Below are 23,494 nucleotides of genomic sequence, written 5' to 3'. Positions count from 1 at the left end.
AACGCAGTCAGGGCAGAACTTGCACAGCTGCCAAAATGAGGTTCAGATATTTTACTGGGTGATACAAAATGAATGTTTAATTCATCGTGCATAACACTTTAAATAAATATCACTTGGCCACCACCTAATGAGGATACGTTTGACCATTGACACCTAGTATTCTGGACGTCGTCTCTCTGGCTAGTTTTTACAGCAGTCCGTGCATTTTTGGGAAAATAACTTCCAAAATACAATTCATTCAATCGCGGCTAAGCCGAGTCTTCAGTTTTGTAACACCGCCTTTTAAAGCCTCGATTCAAATCGCTGCTTGAAGACAGCCTCCAGGATTAAAACCGGTTTTATAGGGCAGTAAACTGCAAATTCCTGTACCGGATGGCAGCAACATACAGCTGCTGTGTGCTCGGAACTAAAGCCCTTGATGTTTGGCCTCCTTTTGCCTTTCTCCAGATACATTTGCCTATTGCCCCCGTCCCGCGCCATGCCCCGAGGAGTTTGCCCCGTTCTCAGCAAGGGAAGCTGTCTTTTAACCGGTGCTGAGCCTGACCTGCACAGAGGATTATTGTTTCCCTTACGAAATTGGGAAATATTATTGTTTAATAATTACTGTTTCCCTTAATGAACAGAGATGCCCATCTCCCTGCTTTTTGTCTGATACCCGGTTCATTTTTGGGACTACCTGGGCAGGGAAGGGAAGGGCTCGGCGTGCCCGCGGGAGGAAAGTGGACCTGCAGCCGTGCAGCTGGGATTTGTGTGGTGCCCGCTGCAATGGGTGGGGAGAACCCCTCTGCTTTTATCAGCAGTGGCTGTTTGTAGCCGTGCTTTTTATTTTCTTTTTAAGAATTCGGTCTGTAATTCCAGCTAACCTTCGGCTTGCGGCTATCTGGGCACGGTGACTTATCAAGGCGCTGTCACGTCCCTACCGTGCCCTTTTTCTGGCGAGATAAGGAAAGGTGAGAGGAAAGGAGAGGCCGAGCGTGCTCCAGCAGCTTTTCCTCAAGCCCCAGGTTTGTGTCTGCGGGGGGACCCAGGCGGTGCCGATGGCTCCCGGGGGATTTCGCCCTGCTGCCTGCGTGGCCACACGCCTCGGGGCTGCCCTGCAGCGGGGCCGTGGCTCTCCCCCAGCTCCTGGATGCTCCTGGATGGGACACGCTGCCGGGGAAACCTGCTCCAGGAGCTCCGTGCACCACTTCCCCCAAGTCTTTCTGCTGCTTGTGTCGGTGCCAGGGCTTAAACATCAGGGAAACCAGAATGTTTGCGCTGTGAGCTAATCTGCTCTTTAAAGATGGTAGATAATGTAATAAAATAGCTCAGCGGTGCCTTGCAATTACCTTGCACATTTCGTCATGCTTCTAAAATTTTTGTCTCCTGAAATTGGGACTGTATTTTTAGTTCAGTGCAAGCAAAAATGTCTGGCCAAGAACCTGATATAGTTCCTAGGAAAATGGAAATATTCCTTTAAATGTCTTCCAGAGCTGTGGGTTTCCTCTGAGCATTAAACTCCATTCGTTAGGTCCTGATTACATACTTGGGTCTGGGCTATATACGGCTTGGATTTACAGTTCTTTCTATGGACAGTTTGAGCTCTTCCTTGCTTTTTTAAAAACCAAAACACAACTTAGGCTTTTATTTTAGCAGGACGTAAGCATATTTATTTAGTGGGCAAGAGAATAAAGATTAGATTTCTTTTGTTTGCTGCCGAGGGTTACGGTTTATTATCATTTTTTTCTTCGTGGCTATTATGAAAAAATTCACACGTGGAAAACCCAAACGTCACAGCAGGATAAGGGCTTTGGTAGCTTCCAAGGGAGGAAGGGTAGTAAAGAGCACTGGAGTGCCTTTGGATTTGACTTCGTTCAGCAATTACATGAGTTGGTGCGGCTCTTACAGACCTGCAGTGTGGTGAGTTCCCACGGGGCTCTGCCCGTCGTTCTGCAGCTCTCAGGCCACAAACTATTATCAGTAGCATTAACACGAAGCACAACGGGAGCGGAGCAGACGGGCTCAGTTCCTGATGTCCTTTCCAGACCGTTCCCAGTCTCAGCACCACGTGGGAGCTGCCTGCAGGATGAGGATCAGGAGGGTGCTTTGGCTAGGGTGGGGTTATTGTTTTCTTCATGTGTGCTTTTTGACATTGTGGGGTCGTTTTACTTTTCCCGGTGTATTTTAGCCCTTAGACAAAAGCTGGATGCTCATCCTTGCTGCCAGAGGACACTGCTTTGTGTAACGGGGAGGCAACGGGCACCAAAGGCACCGCGCCTCCTGGCTGGGGCCGCGCTGCTCCAGTTCCAGCCGTAAATCCCTCTTAGGAATCCTACAGGTGGGAAATCCCAGACTGCAAGAACAGGCATAAAGCAGTGAACAGCATAACAGCTCCTGTAAATCACGCCTGCCTGTTGTCTCCTCACCATCCCACGTCGGGCAGGGAAGAATCCTTCCCGATTTAGCGGATTTAGTGGAGTTTGTATGCGATTTCTGTCGACGTGCTTCCAATTAGTCTTGGTGCTTTATTTCCTAGGCTTCATTAAGCTTGTGGTCTGACCATATTGTGATAGCCACTCCCAGCAGTTTACTGACTACTAGTTTTAATATCCGGATGTAGATTTCTTCAATATCCTGCGATGCATTTTTCAGTCCTTTTCTGGATAAGGCTAATGCTAAACAGTCTGTGATGCACCAGGCCCCCGAGCTACATTTTAAGGTTAGCATAATGCTTTCCATCTTTCTTCTTTACGCAACACGGACTGCTGTTGTGCTTCTTTTCGGGACATAAAGTACCCAAAAGGAGGGTCTTGCATAAGAAGGACTAGAAGATAACACAGCGGTGCTGCAAGCCTGCCTCTCCTGGTCAGTCACTGTGCCCTTTCCCTTCCACTCTCTCCCTGCATCTTTGCCCATCCTTTGCTCCTCTTTTTTTTCCCCATCTATGTGAAATATCATAACAGCGGACTGTTTCCGTGGAGAGCAAAATGCCCTGGGGATCATCTCCGTATTCTTCTGGCTTAAAGTCCTGTAGAAACAAATGCAATACCCGAGGAAAGGAAAGATGCTGTCTTTTGACCGTTTGCTGGGGAAAAATATGGCACTGAACAGATTTGGCTCGATTTATTCACAGTGTTGCTGTAGTACTTCTGGATTAAGACACGGGAAGGTAGAAAACAACTATTCCACAAGTTAAGATGTCAAATTTCCCTCCGAGACAGAGGGACGTTGCTTGCTGGTGTCTATTCTAGACCAGGTGTAGATTCACCTTCTCAAAACAGAAAAAATCCTTTGGATATATTCCCGTTACATTAAAAATATAAAAGAAACCCACCCCCTTGGGCATTTGACAGGAGGCCAGCCCTCAGAGGCCAGCTGAAGACAGGGAGACAGGTTTCTAACATCTGTTAGGGGTGGGTGGATTTTATTTGACTCTGGCGCTCGCATCAAGGCCAGGCAGAGGCACGGCGTGATGGGAATCACGGCCCGGCACCCACACACTGCCCCGCTGGCACTTCGATTTAAAAACCCTGCAAGCAGTGGTGGGGAGAACTGCTACGAAGTGCGGGGTGAGGGTCCTGGGATATGTGCTTGGGTCCTTCTGTAGTATTCAAGGGAAAATACCCATGATGCTGGATTTGGCACCCCAAATCAGGATTTTGCTAAAGAGCATGTCCTTGCCAGGCGTCCTTGAGATCGTTTGTCCCACCCTGCCTCTCCAGGTGCCTCCGAGCCCTGCCTGGTGAGCTGCATGGACCGGAGCTGTGATTTTAGGACACAGCCACGCTGTCGGTGCCCACCTTGCTGCTTGCACATGGTGCTGCCCTGGGGCTGTGTCAGCAGGATGTGCCCAGCCGCCGGCCGAGCCCAGGTGCCGAAGCGCTTTGGGAGCAGGCAGGGGATGAGCAGCACGCCTGTTTGCTCGCCGGCGTCACCTCAGAGCCCTTCTTAGCTCCAGCTCGAAACCGCACCGAGCTGGGAGCGACCTGCCATTCAGATGATAGAAGGGTATCTCAGAAGGGCACTAAGGCGACGGCAGCAGAAAGTAGTCCTGTGTGTCCCGCTGAAAGCCCCATTGAAGAGCTCTGGCTCCCTCGTGGACGTGCCGTCGTGGGACAGCAGCAGAACACAGTCCCCAGCCATGCACCCTGCCCGATGGCCCAGCTGCCTCTGAACCGCGGCGATTTATAACGCCCCGAGGAAACGTGTGCCCCTCTCAATGCTGCTTTAAGCTGTCAGGCCGTAAATTGTCTTGGTTCGGGAGCTACTTCAAAGCAGCCCTGCCTTCCTGCAGCAAGGAGAAGTCTTTTTGGCAGACCCAGCACAAGTCATTTGCTATTCATGAGTCAAATCCCTGAAACGTCCTCGATCAACAACTAAAAATGGGTCAGAAGAAGACAAGGCATCGCTGTCTGGTGAACGAAGCCGCTCACCCCACCAGCCTTCTCCATCTGTTGGCAAAAGCCGCTTCTGCTTCCCCAGCGATGGCTCTTCCCCCCTCCCTGCCTTTCCCCGAAGCGGTGGGACTTGGCCCCGCGGTCAGACCCTCTCCGATCCCCTTGTCTCCCTGCTGCTCCCATCGCCGTGTCTCCTACACGAGGGACAAATGGCGATGGGGTAAGAGGAAGTCACAGGTGAGGATGTTAAATTCCTCAAAGCTGAGCGGTTTCCAGATCCAGGGGGGCTGCAGCCCTCAAGGTGGAGGGAAGAGGAGGCAAATGCCATCTGGGTGCTGATAGGGACATGCGGGCTGCAGGCTGGCTGCCAGAGGGATAAGGGACCGAGCAGCAACGGCTGCAGGGACCAGGCACAAATTTTGGGGCTGGGTCCACTCTCCCGAAACTGCAGCTGCAGCAGCTCGGTCACAGCGAGCAGAACGAGCCGTCCTGCAGCTCAGAAGCAGAGGAGCAAAGAAAAACCCAAGAAGGGACCAAAAAACCCTGCATATATGCCTGGCTGGCGGTCGAAGGAGAGCTTGGTGTGCTGTAGGACTAGGAAATCCTTCCCAAAGCTTGGAAAAATATGAGGCAGATTTTTTTTTTTTTCCATTTCTAGTAGTGCCTAATGCAGTAGCCTTCAGCATAACCATGTTTTTGTCAGTATCCACATCTGTTTTAATCCAGGGCGTGACAAAAGCAGCAGCAGCAGCATCTCCTTTCCCTCAAGGGCAGGTTGCAACAGGCGAAGGTGAAGCCCGGTAGCTCGGAGGTGAGCCCGCGGCATGGCCAGACCGTGTGTAATGCCAGAGGCACTCTGCTACGGCGCTGCGCTGCTTGTCACTTCTCCAAGCCGTGCCAGACAGCCAACTCGCAGAAAACCTCAGCCCATATACAGCCAGCCAGCAGCGCTCTGCGAAATCTTTAACCATATTTGAACTAACGGGCGGACTTGGATACCGCAAGGGGGAAATGCCAGTCTGCCTGACAGCTCATTTTCGTAACGAGAAACTTCTTCCACTGACGGGAGGACAATAAAAGCTGTGGCTGCTTAGAAAGATGGGGCCTTCCTTATAGTTCAGAGCATATAGGAACAGCAGAGGAACGGGCTGGTCCCAAACCTGTGCATGTGCAGCCCTGCTTTTCACTCCTTTCACCGCTTTTCTCCCCTTTTCGGGGTGGAGACCCTGTGAGTCGCAGCAAAAGGAGGATGGAGTCTCTGTTAGTGATAGATACTTTCTCCTAAAGCATGGTTTATTTGAAATATACTGTTCCTTGTGCACAGAGAATCAAGCAATAAACGTAGGTGACCTTTGTAGTTAGAGCTCTTACTGCATAATTTATGGGGCTTTTGACGTACAGGGCACAAAAGTCAAATTCTTGAGAGATCAGCAGCCCTCCGAGTGGGCAGGCTTCCTCTGCTGATCCCCTGGATGACCAAGGAGCCATATTTTTTATAACCGAACTATCACGTAGTGCACTTACATGCATTGTGTGTGTTTTAGATAGCAGAAGCCTTGGAGGCAGAGCCCTCCTTTTGGCAGTTTACCTCAGCTTTGGCAGTGCCACGCTAATTTAGCCAGTGCACGCCTGCTTGCAGCGATGAGACAAAGGGCAGAGTTTGCTTCTCAGCTCAGCACACAACAGCGGGCAGGCTTCAAGGCCTGTGTGGTAATGATACGAGCACAAAAAAAAAGAACCCACTTTCGCAATCATGGCATCCGACTGTGGAAATTCTGTCTCCGGCAGCGGCGTTGTCGCGCTCTGCTCTTTACCATCGCGCCCTCTGAAGCGGCGTTACTCCCGGGCCAGGCCCCAGCTGTAAGATCCTCACGGGCTGACTGAAACATGTGGGCTTCTCCACATAAAACAAGAGCTTGTGGCTTCATTTCCCTCCCCTGCTCTGAGCAATTACTAAACAATTCTCCTGGCAGCAAAGCCTGCACGCGTTTCACATGCACGCCTTGGAACAATGCCGCGCAGCTTCGGCGACCCCTGGAAATCGTCACCCTGTGCCGCTCCCCCCACGAAACGAGCTGGGGATCCAGCCCAGTCCCTTTCGGATGCCCTTTGAGCCAGTTCTAGAAATGGTGGATCTGGCAGAAAAGCAAAACTGAACATGAAGAGCCCACCCGAGCTCACAGGCTGTGGCAAGAGGCCGGCTGAAATCACCGGTGTGGGCCGCGGGTGCTAAAACCCGTTGGGGTGCCAGGGCTGTGTAAGGAGCCACGCAGCTCGTTCTTCCCATCCACCAACGGGAAGAAAAAGGCCGTGTTCTTTTAAATCACATTTAATTGAGGAAGGATGGAGGAGCGAGCTCCCACTCGGCTGCTGGCTGCCTGCAGGGGCGTCCTGCTGGCCGCGGCCCTGTCAGGAAGCCCGGGCGGCTCTGGGCTGCCGGCTGCTCCCGCTCAGAGCCCTCCAGCAAGGGGGTCGTGGGCCTCGCCGGGGGGCTGAGTGGAATTATTCACTGGCCCTGGTGCTTTGCAATGAGCCCTGATCGACGCTGGTATGGAAGGGGATAAGGTTTGGAAAGCAGCCCCCAAATAACAACCCTACAGCAAGCGGCATCACAGCACCCGTGAGGATATGTGGCAGCTGTGGGGAGGGCTTGCTAGCAGAGACATCAGAAATCTAATAAATTCCCAGTTTTCTGTCATTTTTCATTAGCCGAGGCTGCTGGCAGAGGAGTGGTGTTGCCATCGATTGTCAGGAAAGGATTTCCAAATGCAGTTGTGAAAGACACTCCAGCACGTTGGGACGGCTCCTGGCAGGGCGCGGTGCAAGGCTGCAGCTCTGACATGCAGGCACAGCAGTTGGCTCTGTCCTGGTGATTTTATTCAGCATTCCCCTCTTGCCTCTCTCCAAAAGATGTATTCCTGCCACGAGTCTTTACAAGGGATCAGAAAAAGCAAGTGTGGGCTGTTGCTGTAGGAAAAGGCAGCCGTACCCCTCCTCATCTCACACAGTGCTGCCTAGGCTGGAAGCACCAGAAGTCTTAAAAATGGATTCTTTTTTTTAAAATATCCCCCCACCTGCTTTCTACACCCAGGGAAGAACTGCAGCAGCAGCTATGGTGAGGCCAAATCTTTCCCTAATCAAACTCCCTGTGATCTCCTGTGACAGCCCGGACCTGTAACCGTGACATTACTGCCACGTCCCCTGGGCACCGTGTACCTACCCAGGGCTGGGGGCACCCAAAAAGGCACACATTAACACAGAAAATATTGTGGGTGATGTGTGCAAAGCAGGCAGGGCTTGATCCTGCAGTGGTTTTCACAGAGTCTGATGTTAGCAGACCCTGGGACCTTTTTAGATGTGCTCTCCAGCATCGCCCCAGCATTATTCCTGCTGCTGAGATGATGCCAGGCTACGCAGGCTGCAGCTGAGGCTTCTCCAAGCAGGGGGTTTCTGTCCCCCCCCTGCACACAGCAGCTCGGGGTGGCCTCGCCAAGTGCCTCGGGACCAAAGCAGCTCGTCGTCCAGCGTGGCTCGTAACTCTTACAAAATCCCTGGATGTGGAAAGCAGCTCCCAAACAGGAATTTTTGAATTCCATGAACAGAAGTATTTCTAAATGATTACATTACTGCCTCTTGAAAACACATGGTGGAAAATCACGCAGCGGTCCAGAAGAGGTCTTCTCTTCTGCAGTCTCTGCTCAGAGGAGACCGCATCCTTTTACAGCATCCAAGGAAACATTTGCCAGGGTGTCAGAAGCTTTCTGCTCATCATCTCCAAGAAACGGCCCTGCAAGGGTCATGTGCAGCTCCTCCGAAATCCTAACACTCCGCATGAGAAAGAGCAGATACAGGCTCCCAAGGCTGCGCCTATTTCTTTCACGGGCCTGTTGAAAGTCCTAATGAAAACCAAGTTTCTCTTGTGCTCTGCCTGTACCGCCGAGTCGAAAAGCGAGGAGTTGACAACAAGGAAAAGAAATCCCGAGACGCAGTTCTTTTTTTTGGTGGGGAAGTAATTTGGCGTCATCCCCGCGTCTGGCCTTTAAATGAACACATCAGCAGCGACTCGCTGTGTTCCTGCTTCCCTTCGGGTCTGGGTCGGAGGCAGCCCCTCTCTGCTGGAGAGGCAGAGCTGAATCATTTGCCCCGTGGGTCAAAGCCATGTGCTTTTCACCAGGACCCGTCATTTGGGAATTATGCTCGAAACAAATTCTGAGCACACTTTCTCAAGCAATAGCCACGATAATTAGTCATTAGCACCTATCATGTTTTGCTTCTTTAATAGCTGGAGGATAGAACATTTGTTAATACTTAGTGGTGTTTTCTTGGGATTTGTTTCTGTTAAATCAGAACCTTTTGGAAGCAGAGCCCGCAGTTGCAGGCAGCTCTCCTAAGGTCTGCAGTTGCATCTCCGTATCCCAGAATGGCACAGTCAGTTTTTCTTGGTTTCTTCTGGGGTACAAAAGGCTTCCAGGTTAAATTCTGGTTTATCCTTTAAAACCAAAGCTCATATCTGTGTGTCAGATACACCCATGGGGAAGGACATTTCACAAAATGAGCGAGGTCTTCTCTTGAGGGTTGCCTGTGGTTGCTCTCGTCTTTCTTCTCTCCGTTAGGTTGGGTCTGGTTCATCTCGTCCCCCTTATCCACAGGAGGACAGCTTGCTTACCAGTTAAGACGACCAGGCTCCTTTATCCTTATTCAGATAAGGAGGATGAAGCTCTCCATTTATTGCAGGGCCAGAAGGAGGGAGGTTCTCCTCCGCTTGGCCTCAGCAGTTGGCTCCCACGTGGCACAGATTGCTCCCATCTGCAGGTCTTGGGTAACGAGAGCATCGAGGTGAAGTGCATGGTGCCAGCTTTGAAGGCAGATTCATTTTTGTAGGTTTTCTCCTTTCTGTTGCCGAGTTAGGCCTCCTTTAAAGGCTACTTGGTTTGAGAAGCTCTAAATGAATAGGTGATTTTAAAGCTTTTTGCTTGCTTAAGCGAGATAGCATTTAAGGGCGGTTGTTTAATTAAACAGCTACTTGGTATTGTTAACAAAAGATTAAACTCAGCAGTGACGCTCCTAACTCACAGATGCCTTGGGAATTCAATGACCTTGAGTTTGCTGTGCTTGAATCTTGCCTTGGACACTTGGCTTCCTTTCCCGAACGCTTTGCAGAGGGGAGCGAGGCTCCACGAGGCTCCGGGGTGAAGCAGGCGCCTTTCACCCGGAGCCATGTAAGAAGAAGGGATTGTGCTGACCGAGTGCATTTCTTGCTCAGAGCATGCCCTCGGGTCACGGCGGATCGCATCTGGGGCTGCCTCTGCTCCTCTGGCAGCCAGCTGTGGCAGGTTGGGGTGCTGGCTGCTCGGGATGTTTGGCTGAGATTCTTAGTTTAGGAGACGGAGCAACGGGAAGCAGAGGTGCGTGATGGCACTGGTGTGAGAAGTGACTCGGCCGAGGGATCAGCTGGGAAGGAAGCCCCGTGTCCCAGCCGAGCGGTATCTCCTGCATCCCTTCCTGCATTTTGGCATTTGGGGGGGTTATGGGGCCGAAGGAGTGGCCAAGTTGGCTGGAAACGAGCATTCAGCCGTTCCTTCCCCGTGTTTCCCCCCACCATAATAACAGCCCAGGAGTGCCTTCAGTCACGCAGTGGCTGGCTGTGGGACTGCACATCGGGATTTAAAGCAGAAAGGTTGTCAGGATAAGAACCTTGTGGATGCAGATCTGTGTTCGGAGAGGTCCCTGCTGGCTGAGGAAGCAGGGGGCTGGCGACCTGCTGTGGCTAATTGCCCCAAAGTGGCAAGGCCTGATGATGAGCACAGCCACGGCAGCGACCCCGCGGGGGAGCAGCCCCTCGCCAGCCGCCCAGGAGCATCTCCTCCCAGCTAGGTGACACGAGCCAGGTTTTTTGGGTTTTAATTAGTTTGGCTTTGTATTTAAAGCACATCTTGGGCATTTCGAAGGCTGCCGTACGACATGTCTTGTCCACGAGTGCTTTTCATGAGACTTGTGGGGCTGTGTTTTCCGGGCTGTGGCAGTACAATCTGGAGCTGTGAGAGAAAGCCCTCGGGGGCTAATCCGTGGCTGCAGGCCAGGTTCTGCATAAACCGGTCTTATTTTTTAAGTCCATTTTCTCCAGTACACTTTTTTTGGCCTGCAAAAGACTTCTTCATTTAAAACGGAGAACATAACACTCTCTCTTTCAGTTGGTCTTCTGGCCGGGAGCCAGGAGTGCCCACAACAGCTGTACCACAGTTTAAACCTTCAGTCTCTAATGGTTTGGGGAACATTAGGGTTTTTAAGGCTTCAACAGGTCTAGAGTAAATAGTGATCAATAAAGAGTAGCTCTTCTTTGTATCCTTACGCTCTCGGTGCTCTGCACTAGAATAAAGCATGCTTAGAATATAATCACTGCAAAATTAATATCCGTGAAAGGTTCTTTTTTTTTTTTAAGGGAATCACAGAGAAACCTGTTTCCCTGAAAGAAGAGTTTGCAAGAGTTCAGCGAGCAAGAGCCGGGTCAGAGCCATGTGAAAGCTGGCACATAATGCCCCGAGACATGTGCCCTTGTGTCGCAGCCCGCAGGGAGCGCGTGGACCGGCTGCTCCGGGGCAGGGACAGCAGCTTGCAGGGGTCTCTGTCTCTTCCACCTTCTGCCGCCCACCCATCTCTATTCGTAGGGTTGTGTAAATGTCTGGTCGCTGCCGTGCTTCCCATGAGCTGCACTCAGCGTGGGCCGGAGCGCTTGGCTCCTTGCAGGTGTCACCTCCTGGGCTGGAGCAAGGTGGCCGAGGTGGAGCAGATGTCTCTGGTCCCAGTCGCTCTGGGTTGGAGCACTGGGAAAGTCTCGTAGAGATTTGTTTTATCATCAGCTCAGGTTTCCAGCCTTTGGAAGAGGCAAGAAGTGCTACTGAGCATTCAGAAGTTAACCTGCCTGGCTAAGGGGTTGTTCCTGCGTGGCAAGCCACATCGTGGAAATACTCCCGCTAATTTTCTTTTGCTAGGGGTTCCAATCTGTACTTCCACTGGGAAGTTTCATAACATTTTCCTACCCATCAGTATCCCATTAAAGCTTTGTTGTGTAATCTAAAAGCCTTTCTGCTTTCATGGTTTCCTCTTGTAGCTAATTCAGAATGCCCTAGATGGCAGTTCTGGAATAAATGCACTCAGGCTGCATGGTCTTGATTTTGGTTTTGTATAAATTCAAAACAAGATCTGAAATTAAACCCTATTGTCCATTTCCCTTTAAATAATAGTTGCCTAATTATGAGTTTTAAGAATATTTATCTAATGCTACAATGCTCTGGAAAGCTTGTGCCTATGGTTGTAGTTAAAATGCCGATGAGATCTCCAGCCTGTTACCGTCCACATTTTATTTGTAGTGCTATATATATATATCACTACGAATATATATATACATGTTGTGTTGCAGAGGGTAGATCAGTGGAGTCAGTACAAATATACGTGGGGGTATTGCAGTTTTTGTGGCTTTCTCTTGCTATCTAAGCTCTCCGTTATAACAAATTGTGCTTCCTGACTGCAAGTCTGTGTGAGCTGAGGTCTCCGAGAGCCCTTAGCCCAAGCAGCAAGGGTCAAAGTGGACGAAAAATAAAGTGTTATTAGCAGAGGAAGCAGCACAGGGACACCAGTGAAGAACAGGGTGCAGGTGAGTGGCAGAAGAGGCTGCTCGGGAAAGCCCGAGCGAGGCTCCCTGCAGCTGGGCACCTCTCTGCTGCACGCAGGAGCACACAGCCAACCTCTGCCTGTGGCACTCTTAAATCCTGCACTCTTCTTAAATCCTGGGCGGCTCGTCTGTGCCGTGCCAAGAGCCCAGAGCCAGGAGCTTCTCCCTTGGCCTCGTCGTGGTATGATATTAATAAGAGGCAGCCTCTGGCCCGAATTACAGACAGGAGGAGTCCCCTGGGGGAGAGCGGGCAAGAAGGTGAATGGGGGCAGGAGTGGAGATGGGGAGGGTGAAGGGAGATGGAAAAATGTGCTGGCTTTCTCAGCCCAGCTGAAATTCACCCCTTCCTTCGAAATTAATGACATTTGTTCAGATTAAAACCCAAGCATACGCAGGTTGCTCCTGCGTTGTCCGCAGTGATCCGCTGAGGTTCAGGTCGAGGTATGTGCACATCTGGGTCGTTGGGACAGCGGCGATTAAACCCAGGTGTCAGCTTATCCCGGGGATTCGATGTCTGTCCACAATAATGGGAAAAAATGCGATTGAAGGCCTAATAAAACAGGGCTTCTGCGGGGTCCCAACAGCTGGTAGAAGCATCGCTTGCCCTGCCTGAGAGGGGGCCTTTCTGTGCGTGTGCTTTTCCTGTTAGTGCTCTTTTCAACTGTCGTCATACGTGGGTCTTTGTTATGTTTGTCTTCGGGATTTTAGCCCTGCTAATTTTTGTAGCCCTTGTGTACGTACTGTATTACCTATGGCAAATTCTGTTGGCGTAACGCAGACTGGGTCCTCTGTTAAACAAAGCCGCGGTGTCCGCTCCTCCGGCAGGTCGATGGCATTTGTGTTTCGATGCAGAATCAACCTGTGATCTTTTAAAATGTCCTTTGTCGAGGCTGGTGTGCAGCATTGACCTTGAGGGTTAGATTTTTTTCCATCTCCTCCTTTTTCTTTCAGCCTGTTTTGCACGTTATCATCCTGGTTTGCATACACCTTTCATTGTGTCTGCCCGAGCCACTGGAAGCTGTAAGGCTGGTCTGCCTGCTCCTCTTACATCGTGGCTGTCCACAAGGCTTCTGGATCTAATCTTAGCTCGCTATCTTGTTGTTTTGAGAAAGCAATTTCCATTTTAAAGATGCTTTTATTCTATCACACATACACGTCCTGTGCTGTCTGCCTTCTGGAGCTGCTGCCGGAATCTCAGGTGCATTGTGCTTTCCACTGACGTTTTAAATGACAGGGGAACTGCAGCTTGTTCATCCTTCCTGCATGGCAGTGCAGGACTTCGGCTGGCATATTCAGCACCTCAACCCAAACGTCCGTCAAGCTGGATTTTTTTGTGCCTTTATTCTGTAGCTCTAATGCCTGAACAGCATTTGGGTGTAATGGAAAAGCTGTCATCATCCTTGCTTACTATATATTCGGTATCCTTTTTGTTGTTTTATTATCATTATTAAAGCCCAAGGGAAGCAAAGGAATAGTAAGAGTTTTGTAGTGAACGCTTTGTGTTTTTATTTCCTGGCGATTGCTGTTAGGAAGAAATGAGCTTAGGATCTTCTTACTGCTCAGTTGTTTGGCTGACGCTGGTGTCTCCAGAGTGGGCTGTAGTAATCCCAGATCCACGGTAGATGTTTCTTTCACCAGTTTACAATGAATAATCCTCTTAATTTCCTCAACTAGCAGCTGGTATTGCTACAACCTGTGCCTAAAACCAAGAAGGGCTTATTCAGAAAGCCTTCTGGCCGTGCGAGCAGGGAGGCATTTTCTCCCCGTGGGGGCTGCGTGGGCTGACGTTCCCAAGGCCGGCGCTGCAGGGCCGCTAACTTCTCCTTCCTCTCTTCTAGATGCAGCAGCTGTTTTACGAAAATTATGAGCAGAACAAAAAGGGCTATATCAGAGACCTGAGGAACAGCAAAATCCACAGGGCTATCACGCTGCACCCCAACAAGAACCCCCCGTACCAGTACCGACTTCACAGCTACATGCTGAGCCGCAAGATAGCAGAGCTGCGCCACCGCACCGTGCAGCTGCACCGAGAGATTGTCCTGATGAGCAAGTACAGCAACACAGAAGTCCACAAAGACGACCTGCAGCTGGGGATGCCGCCCTCCTTCATGCGGTTCCAGCCTCGCCACCGGGAGGAAATCTTGGAGTGGGAGTTCCTTACGGGCAAGTATTTGTACTCGGGTGCCGACGGGCAGCCCCCTCGCAGAGGAATGGACTCTTCGCAGCGGGAAGCGCTGGACGACATCGTTATGCAGGTCATGGAAATGATCAACGCGAACGCCAAGACCCGGGGGAGGATCATAGATTTCAAGGAAATCCAGTATGGCTATCGCAGGGTGAATCCCATGTACGGGGCAGAGTACGTGCTGGACTTGTTGCTCCTGTACAAAAAGCACAAGGGGAAGAAGATGACCGTCCCCGTCAGGAGGCACGCGTACCTGCAGCAGACCTTCAGCAAGATCCAGTTCATGGAGCACGAAGAGATGGACGCCAAAGAGCTGGCCAGCAAAATTAACCAGGATTCCGGATCCTTGTCCTTCCTCTCCAACTCGCTGAAGATGTTTGTTCCATTCCAGCTCAGCAGATCAAAAGTGGAGAGGAAGGAGCTCAAAGACCAGAAGATCAACATCCTGATTCCCCTCTCCGGACGTTTTGACATGTTCGCGAGGTTCATGGGGAATTTTGAGAAGACGTGCCTCATTCCAAACCAGAACGTCAAGCTGGTCGTCCTGCTCTTCAATTCCAACTCCAACCCCGACAAAGCAAAACAAATCGACCTGATGAGAGATTACCGCTCCAAATACCCCAAGGCCGACATGCAGGTTTTACCGGTGTCTGGGGAGTTCTCGAGGGCACTGGCTCTGGAAGTCGGATCCTCTCAGTTCCAGAACGAGTCTTTACTTTTCTTCTGTGATGTTGACTTAGTGTTTACCACAGAATTCCTCCAGAGGTGTCGAGCCAACACAGTTTTGGGTCAACAAGTATACTTTCCCATCATTTTTAGCCAGTACGATCCAAAGATTGTTTATAGTGGAAAGGTTCCTAGTGACAATCATTTTGCCTTCACCCAGAAAACAGGTTTCTGGAGGAACTATGGCTTTGGTATTACCTGTATTTACAAAGGTGACCTTCTTCGAGCCGGCGGCTTTGATGTCTCCATCCAGGGCTGGGGCCTTGAAGACGTAGACCTGTTTAACAAAGTCATTCAAGCTGGCTTAAAAACTTTCCGAAGCCAAGAAATTGGAGTAGTCCATGTGCATCACCCTGTTTTTTGTGACCCCAACCTTGATCCAAAACAATATAAAATGTGCTTGGGGTCCAAAGCTTCGACGTATGGGTCCACGCAGCAGCTGGCTGAAATATGGTTTGAAAAAAATGACCCGAGTTTTGGGAAAAGCAGCAATACTAATGGCTCAGTGAGGACAGCCTAATGTCCAGCTATGCTGGAAAAGACTTTTTTTTTAATTATCTAATTTATTTTTGGGAAAATGTTTTTTGATAATTCACTTTTAAAAGACCACACAGGATATATTTTAGAAATCATCGTTGTTTTCTTACAAAGTGCTCATTTTGAGAAGAACAAGGCCGTTGGTTTTTTTGTTGTCGTTGTTGTTGTGTTTTTGTTTTTGAACAAAACTGTGATCAATATTTGCCTTCAGACAAACAAACAAAAAATGTTTAAGAATTATCTGACCGATCTGCGGAAGCCTGACTTGAATTAGAATTTCCTTATGAACAAAATATTGTTTCCTACCTTTTCCATTGCTGTCTTCGTTGCTAGGATTCTGTAAATTGGGACCTGAGCGTTCAAGCAGAGTGACAAAACGCTGTATCTAAAAGTTGTTGAGACTGCTACAGTGCACAGATTCTGCTTTTTTTTTGTTAAGGATAGCCATTATTTTTAAAATTGTGTTGGAACAAAACGAATCAGTGTGGCGATGGTAGGGGTGTTCGTTGCAGGAGTTTTTTTCAAATGGCTGATTATTTCAGTTTAAAATACACTTCCACTTGTTATGGCCAGGCAACTTGAAGGGAGGGGAGAAAGTAAGCACAACCTGCGATGAGATGAGTCCTCGTAGAAATTTTTGTCGTTTGTACTTGGTCCGTGTATGGATCCAATGTTGGAAGAATCCGTGGTGGATTCTGTGTATTATCCTCAACCGCTGTCCTGTCTGGAGCTGAGGCCGTGTGATAGAGAAAGGCTGAAGCATAAATGAATGAAATAAATCAAATGAGAATCTCTCGCAGAAAAGCGACAGTACACACCGAAAAATTAGAACTCCCTAACGAGGACTTTGAAAAAACTTCCATACAAAGTGTACTGCACCTGATTGCATCGATTTTGTTCGGTTACGTAATGTTAATGGGAACAATTATTACATTTGATTACTAGTTTTGTTTTGTTTGGTTTTGTTTTCTGTATCTGATAGACCTTTAATTTATTTAATATCCATTGTTTTAGGTTCTTGACCTTTCCTTGAATATCTGTTAGTCATTTTAATATTTTATATATATATATATGTGTGTGTAAATATATATATATATATTAGGAATGTATTGCATCTTCTCACTGATAAGGTAGTGTACATCATATTTGCAGCAAATGATCTCCAAAGATTACTTTCTAAAATATTTTTTCATGGATCTTTTTTTTCCCAAATTTCTTTAACATTTTTGGAATGACTTACGAAAGCTTAGGAATTTTTTTGGTATTCTAAGAGGAATCGGGGATGGGGAGGCTGAATACAAGGAAAGTGTGATCCCTGTGAATTAACACCTAGCAAGGTTAGAGAAAATATACAAAATAAAGTGCCTTAAAGCCAGAAAGGGAACCCTTTATACTGAGACTTAAGCAGTGAATGGACGTTGTCGTTGAAGCAGATGATCTATCGGGACCTACCTACCTGTAAATATCTTGCTCAGCAGAAACAAAAAATAAAAACCAGCGAACAATATATTTTTCTATTGTATCCTCCAGCACCATTTTGTCTTGTTGCTCTCAGTTCCACTTTGCCTACTCTTTGGGAAGTGGAGAATGGCGAAAGAAAGGAGAAAAACCGATGCTTAGGTTGTTGCCACGTCTGAGGGGATCTTATGGAGTAATTGCTATTCCAGTAGAAAAAAAAATAACCATTGTTTACACATGTATGGAATATGAACTGCAACTAGCGTAGAGTCGATGTCTTATAATGTTCATCGTTTTTTGGTGACAGTCCCAAGGATGTAGGTACTTGGATGGATTCAGTGCATGGAATTTTTTTTTTTTAAGACTTGCTTCTAAGATGCAATAAAGATTTTTTATTTGCAATCGGAGTTCCTCATGTCGTCTGCCGCCGTCCGTGCCCGTGACGCAGCGTGGGCGCAGCTGTGAAGGTGAATTGGCCCGGGGAGGTAAAGCCTGGCAAACCAGCCCCTCTCTTCCAAAGGGTTTTGACCTCTCTGCTGTGTTTCGGCCTGGAAGGAGCCTCGTGCCACCTCGCTGGGCTGGGGGAGAGGGAGAGCAGCCTTCGTGGCAGGTCCCCGGGTGCTCCTGGTTGGGTTTAATGGGGGCTTTGGGCTTGTCCCTGGGGAGAGATTAAAAGTGCTCCCGCTGCTAACAGAGACATCTGAAAACATCCGTAACGACACATCTGAAGTGACAAGGCTGAACAATTGAGTCATGTTTTGTGTATTTAAGACACAGTAAAAATAATTGTGAGAAGTGTTGAGTACGTATTTTTAATAGCCCTGCCACCTTTTTCACGGGTGTTCAGTATCGGTGTGGGGCTTTTTAATGTGAAAAATAAAGTCCCAAAGCAACAGTCTGAGGGATCGCAGAAATGTTTCTTTGCAATAGGGAAGGGGGGAAAAAAACAACTTGTATTTGTGGCTGCAGAACAGAGTTTGAAGAATATGACCCCTAAAGAACTGCACCAGAGGACGGGGGAAAAAAAAAGGCCTATACTTATACCGTATTTATTAAAGTTTATGATTATGCAGGACTTTTTTAGCCCATAACAGCTGGTAAAAGCAGAATGCATTTAAATGGAAAAAGTCATTTAATGAAAAGCACCCGTCCAGTGGTTTTTTTTTTCAGTTGCTGCAGTTCTGGTCCAGCTCCCAGACAAGCTCAAGGAGTGAACGCGAGTTGTGCACCAAGCTCGGAGTCAGCTCTTGGGGCCCACATCTTAATTGAGCACATATTTTATGGACTTGCAGCTTCAAAGTAATCCATTTTAACGTTCACTTTTAAATTATAACCATCTATGATAAAGTCTAACTTTATAAAACAACATTTTATGCTAAAATAAACTCTTATTTGCTGCCCGAGTGTTAAGGAGGTTGCGCAGGTGGAAGCCATTGGCTCTCAGGTGCTAACCCAGCCTTCGACGGAAATTACTTTTGGAGCTGGGACATTGCCCTTGCAGTTTGCCTCATTTGTTCGGTTCAGGGAGAAGCTTTCTAATTTCTGAACAGTGAATTAGCAGCGGAGACACCAGGAGCATTTGCCTGTAGCCTGTTCAGAACCTCAAGGAGTGAGGACATCAGTCTGAAACAACTCAGTGACTGAAAGCAATTTGCTCAGCTGCTTCTCTTGTGCATTAAAACTGTTAAAAATATGCAAGGCACTTCTTTCCCTTGTTCTCCCCATGTGCTTAGCCATGGTGCAGGGTGGCGAGGGCAGCCTGGCCGAAATCTGTGGTGAGCCTCGGGCTGGGGGGGGGGGGTGGGGGGGGGTGGCGTCATCGAGGCTGCACTGGGCTTTGTGCATCACACACAGGAGTTAAATCAGACCTGACCTTTCGGGGAGGAGCTGGATTTACTGCCACCCTTTTCTAAAAGCGCTTCCCTCTCAGCACCTTCTGCCCTTGCTCAAGGATAAATGGTGTGCAAAGAGGGGATGGGGAACGAGAGACAACAGGATGGGGAATGGCGGCACGGTGCTTCGGTGGCCACAGCGCTCGGAGCGCCTCTTTGCAGGTTAAATATTTGTGTGCAGCTTTGCAGAGTCACGGTCTGTGGAAGGATTTCAAGTTCTGGTCCTTCAGGCACAGCGGGTTTTTATTGCCCTGAAAATGAGTTACCAGCTTTGGCCTCCAAGCGAGTTCCCTGGACCTGGCCATACGGCGCCTTCCAGCAACATCAGCAAGAAAGTCCCAACCCAGAATCTGCTTAGTCTGGAGTTTTGGGTGAAGGGCTAACTTTACGCTGCAAATCATTAGACTAAGCCGTTTTGCATGAATACTTGCTAAAAATATTCCACTTGCAGAGCCAGCCTCACTCGAGAGATTTTTTTTTTTTTGGAAGACGTCCTTCAGAGGCCGCGCGAGCAGGTTTCTGTTCGCCCGGGCAGACGCTGCCGGGTCCCCCGAGCCCTTTGCTTGGGGATCAGATTGCTGGGCCCTGCTTTAAGCAAATGTTTTTGTGCCCAGCTCTATAATCTCTACTGCTCTGGGAGCATGAGTTATTGCTCTGGCTGGAGCAAATTCAGTTTCTTTTTGTTCATATAGCACTCAAAGGCTTTTTTCTCCGCGGGGCATGGGCAGGCTTGGGGACATCAGCTCCCCTGGCTTGGGCGCATTCGAGCCGTGGTGCAGACTCATCCCATGACCCGCCCCCCCCCCCCCCCCCCCCCCCGCGTCCTGCCCCTTGGCACTGCTGCCCCAGGAGCTTCTCTGCTCTCTTCCAAGCTGCTGCCGATGTTTCCCAGGTGCAGGCACCCCAAAGTGGCTCCTTGGGGGGGGAGCGACGCTGCCAGGGCAGAAATCCACTGGGCTGCAAATCATGTTTATGAGCGGGGAGAAAAAATAAAAATAATAATAAAAAAAAATTAACATAAAAAAAAAAAACCAGACGGAATACCGGGCTGGCTGTATTTGCTTTCACACTTTAATTCAATAAAAACCTCGACTTTAATTGACCTGAATAGGCTCCAAGGTTTCCAGCGGGCTGGAAGCGGGGGTCCCTGGTGCAGGGGAGCTTTGCTGGGCACGGGGCCGGCTCCTGCTTTGCTGCTCGCTGCCTCTTTGTTCCTTTAGAGAAGGAAGACAAAAAGGAAAAACCCACAAAACCCACACCTTTCTGCTTTATTGACTTTTCAATGATAGGGCTCCTACAAAGGGCACAGTTAAAAGCCACTTGAGTGATTGCGTGCTAAAACAAATGCCCAGAGCAAACAGGCTGTGACATGGGGAAGATGGGTGCTGTTTGCTCTGCTGGCGCTGGCTCCCCGGGCAGTGTTTCAGGTGGTTCTGAAACAAAAGGTGGGCCCCGGGGCACCTATCCCTATCCCTAATCCCTATCCCTATCCCTGGCGCCTTCCCCATCCTCAGCCTCATCCCTTTCCCCACCCCAAACCTATCTCCTGTCTCCTTCCCATTCCCTTCTCCACCCCTTCCTCATCCCTTCCTCTTCCCGTCCCCACCCCCACCCCATCACCATTCCCCTCCTTGTCTCCAACCCATCTCCATGGCTGCAAATCCGGGGATGTGGCCGATGGCTTCTGTCTCCACAAGCCAATGCTTTCCTTCATTTCTGCTCTTCAGAGCAAGCACCGCGGTCCTGTGCCTGGCCCGCAGCCGCCAGCCCCCCTCCCCAACCCTGGCTTCTCCCCCAAAATAATAGGAAAAAAATTGAAAGAGGCAAAGCAGCGGGGCACTGCCGGGATCACTGCCCTCCCCGCCTGCTTCCCAGCCAGCTCCCCGCCTTGAGACGTGGCCAAGGTAATGCCCGTCAAAACGCAGACAGGTTTGGGAGTCTAAGTGGAAAGGACTTTGGTTTTTTTTTGTTTTGTTTTTTTTTTTAATTGAATTGTTTTAATTGCTTTTTCTCCGAGCATCCCTGGGCCGGTTCTGGCAGGGCCTGGCAGCGTTTCCAGCCCCTGTTGTTTGTGGGCAGCGTGCGTGGAGCTGAGCCGGGCGCCGCCACCTTCTCCCAGGAAATCAGGAGCCGCGCGTAAGCAAAGCGCAGGGTGTTATTCGCACAAAGGGCATCGTGAATTCTTTGTTTGTTGTTTGGCAAACCCGACACAGCTGAAAAGTTCCCGGGTTTGTAACAGCTCCTCGGCCCCCAAGCTGGGGATTTGGGGTGCGGAGCGGCCCTGGCAGCCCCATCCCCGTGGTGCCGCCCGCACCGCCCAAACTCCTCAGAAACCCCAATCCCCAGGGGTCAGAGTGACGGCTCCCCAGGCAGTGTTTGTTACGGCCAGAAGACGCTCAGAAGTGCTTAATGGTGCGGAAACCAGCAGCCCCCCCGCACCTCCGCTGCTCCCGTTACAAGACCCCGGGGGTGCCGGGACCCCCCCCCCACCCCCCATGGCTGCCCTGGGACCCCACGGCCGGCGGCTGGCAGGGGGCTTCCCGCCCCATGAAAGCGCCGCGTAAAAGACCCTATTGTCAAGCTGAAGAACTAAGAAATAAAACAGGACCGAATTGTGCAGAGGAGCCTTTGCCGGCTCATATTTTTCCTACAGAGCGGGCCCGGCGGCGGGGGCCCTGCAGGACGCGGCGCGGGCGCCTTAATGCTGCATTCAGCAGCGCTGGCCCCATAAAGTTCCCTTGTAGGGCCCAGCGGGGCCGCGATGAATGGGGCCCTGTGGCTATGCCGGGAGGTCTGGGGGTGGCAGAGAGCACAGCCCCGCTGCAAGGTTCCCCATTCACGCCGTGGGGAGGTTTTGGGGCTGGGTCTTTGGGGTGGCGGCAGCGCTCAGAGCCACGGGGATTGCACCCAGCGGGGTCTGGTGAAGCACCCAGCGATTCCCATCTGCCTTCACCACCCCAAAGCCTCAGCTGTGTCCTGTGCTCCTCTGGTGCTGGGACAGGAGTGCCCCAGGTGCTGGGGACAGCTGCGGGGCCGTGTCACGGGGACAGGGACGCGTGCTGGAAACGTGCAGCACTGAAGTGATGGGGAATAAAAATCCAGGAAGGGCTCATCTCATGCAGGAGGTGGCGTCCAGTGACATCCGCTCGGGCTGGGACCGAGAGGAAGCTGCTGAAGATGCCGTTCTTACGTGTTTTTAAATCTCAGTGACATTTCTCTAGGCACGGCAATGCAGTGAGGAAGATGAAACGCCCATCTCAGCAGGGCATCAGCCGCCCGCTGCCCACAGCAAATCCCAGCCTGGGGACATGGTGCCCCTAAACCCCACACAGCGCCCCCATCCCCGTCCCCGTCCCCGTGCCCCAGGGTGAGCTGAGGACACGCTGGCAGCCCGAAATAGCCACCCTATTTCCTGTCCTTTTAACATTTGCTTAAAGAAAACCAATTTCCTTTGGCCTTTGGGCAGCAGCATGCAAAGCAACGCGCTGCCCCTTCCCGCGGGGAGCGCCCAGCCCCACAGCCACGGGGCAGCGCTGGAAGAGCGCAGCGGGATTCGCTCCTGCCCAGCAGCAACCTGGAGCTGCAGGAGCAGCTCAGCACCGAGCGGGGAGTGCTCCCAGCTTCGTTAGCAAGTAATTAATGGCCTAACACCCCCCTCCCTGGCCCTTAATCCCATTTGAGAGCAGCTGATTCCTCGAGCTGAGCCCTTTTGGTGTGGGTGCTGCTGCTGGATGGGCTGGGCGAACCGGGACCTGCCAGAACCACAGGGCACGGATGCTTCGTCTGCCCTCGGTCAGCTCCCAGCCCCTTCCAGGCCTCTGCTCAGCCCCGGTTTTAGAAACTGGAACAAAATAGCAAGGACTGCAATTTAGTCAGCTGTCCGGAGGCAAGCACGGGGAGCTGGGTGTTACTTGCAGCAGCTCCCAGCCCATGTGGCCTCGAGGAGAGTCCTCATGCTGGTGCCTGGGGCTCGGGCAGCCCCCTGCTCCTGGGCTTTGGGGTTTTTCCTGCCTTTGAGCTCTTTTCTCTCTCCCCAGGCAAGGCAGGGCAATGGGTGCCGCTCACCCATCCCACCAGGAGCAGAGCACGGTTTTGCTGGGTCAGGAATGAGCATTGAAGTCTCCCAAACTGTTTGACCTGGTAGATTTGGGATTATTTTTTTGTTCATTTTTCCTCCTGGGGATTTACTCCCATGGCACATGCATTGCCTACGTAACGGGGCCTTGCACTAACACGGTTCTGGGTTTGTTGGGGATTCTGCCCTGACTCCCCGGTTGGAAGCTCTTTGGGCTCGTGGTCTCTGACCCCACATCCCAGCAGGTCTCTGCCCGGTGCCACACGCTCGCTCCCAGCCCCGCAGCAGCTCCGTCCCCCACCACAGCCCCCCCGGCCCCTCTCCCTTCCCGGCCAACCATCCTGACCCGTTGCAGACCGTCCTTTCCCGGCAGCAGGATTTTCAGAGCAGCGACTTTATGATGTGTCTGGGGGCGGGCGGGCGTTTAATAACAGCCCAGGAGCTTGGCTGCGGGAGCAGAACAAAGGCAGCTTTGTGCCGGGGCCCGGCCCGTGCCCACCGCAGGTGACGGCGAGGCTTGGGCTGACTCCTGGGGGCGTTGGTGCAAGCCCCCAGCCTAGGAAGCGGTGCCTGAAG

At 50.8% G+C, this 23,494-nt stretch overlaps 1 protein-coding gene across 1 annotated transcript in view; it reads left to right on the top strand.

The window, feature by feature from the left end:
* CHSY1 (chondroitin sulfate synthase 1) overlaps positions 1-17,353 on the top strand; it is a 66,653-nt gene extending 49,300 nt beyond the window's left edge. Inside the window, exon 3 of the mRNA XM_035554633.1 lies at positions 13,884-17,353. Coding sequence (XP_035410526.1) covers positions 13,884-15,476 — 1,593 coding nt within the window. The 3' untranslated portion in view covers positions 15,477-17,353. The remainder of the gene's footprint in view (positions 1-13,883) is intronic.
* Positions 17,354-23,494: the final 6,141 nt, after the last annotated feature.

Source organism: Cygnus atratus, chromosome 11 (assembly GCF_013377495.2).
Source record: "Cygnus atratus isolate AKBS03 ecotype Queensland, Australia chromosome 11, CAtr_DNAZoo_HiC_assembly, whole genome shotgun sequence".
Classification (NCBI taxonomy): domain Eukaryota; kingdom Metazoa; phylum Chordata; class Aves; order Anseriformes; family Anatidae; genus Cygnus; species Cygnus atratus.
The sequence above is the reverse complement of the archived record's forward strand: the minus strand, read 5'-3'. Positions and strand labels throughout refer to the sequence as shown.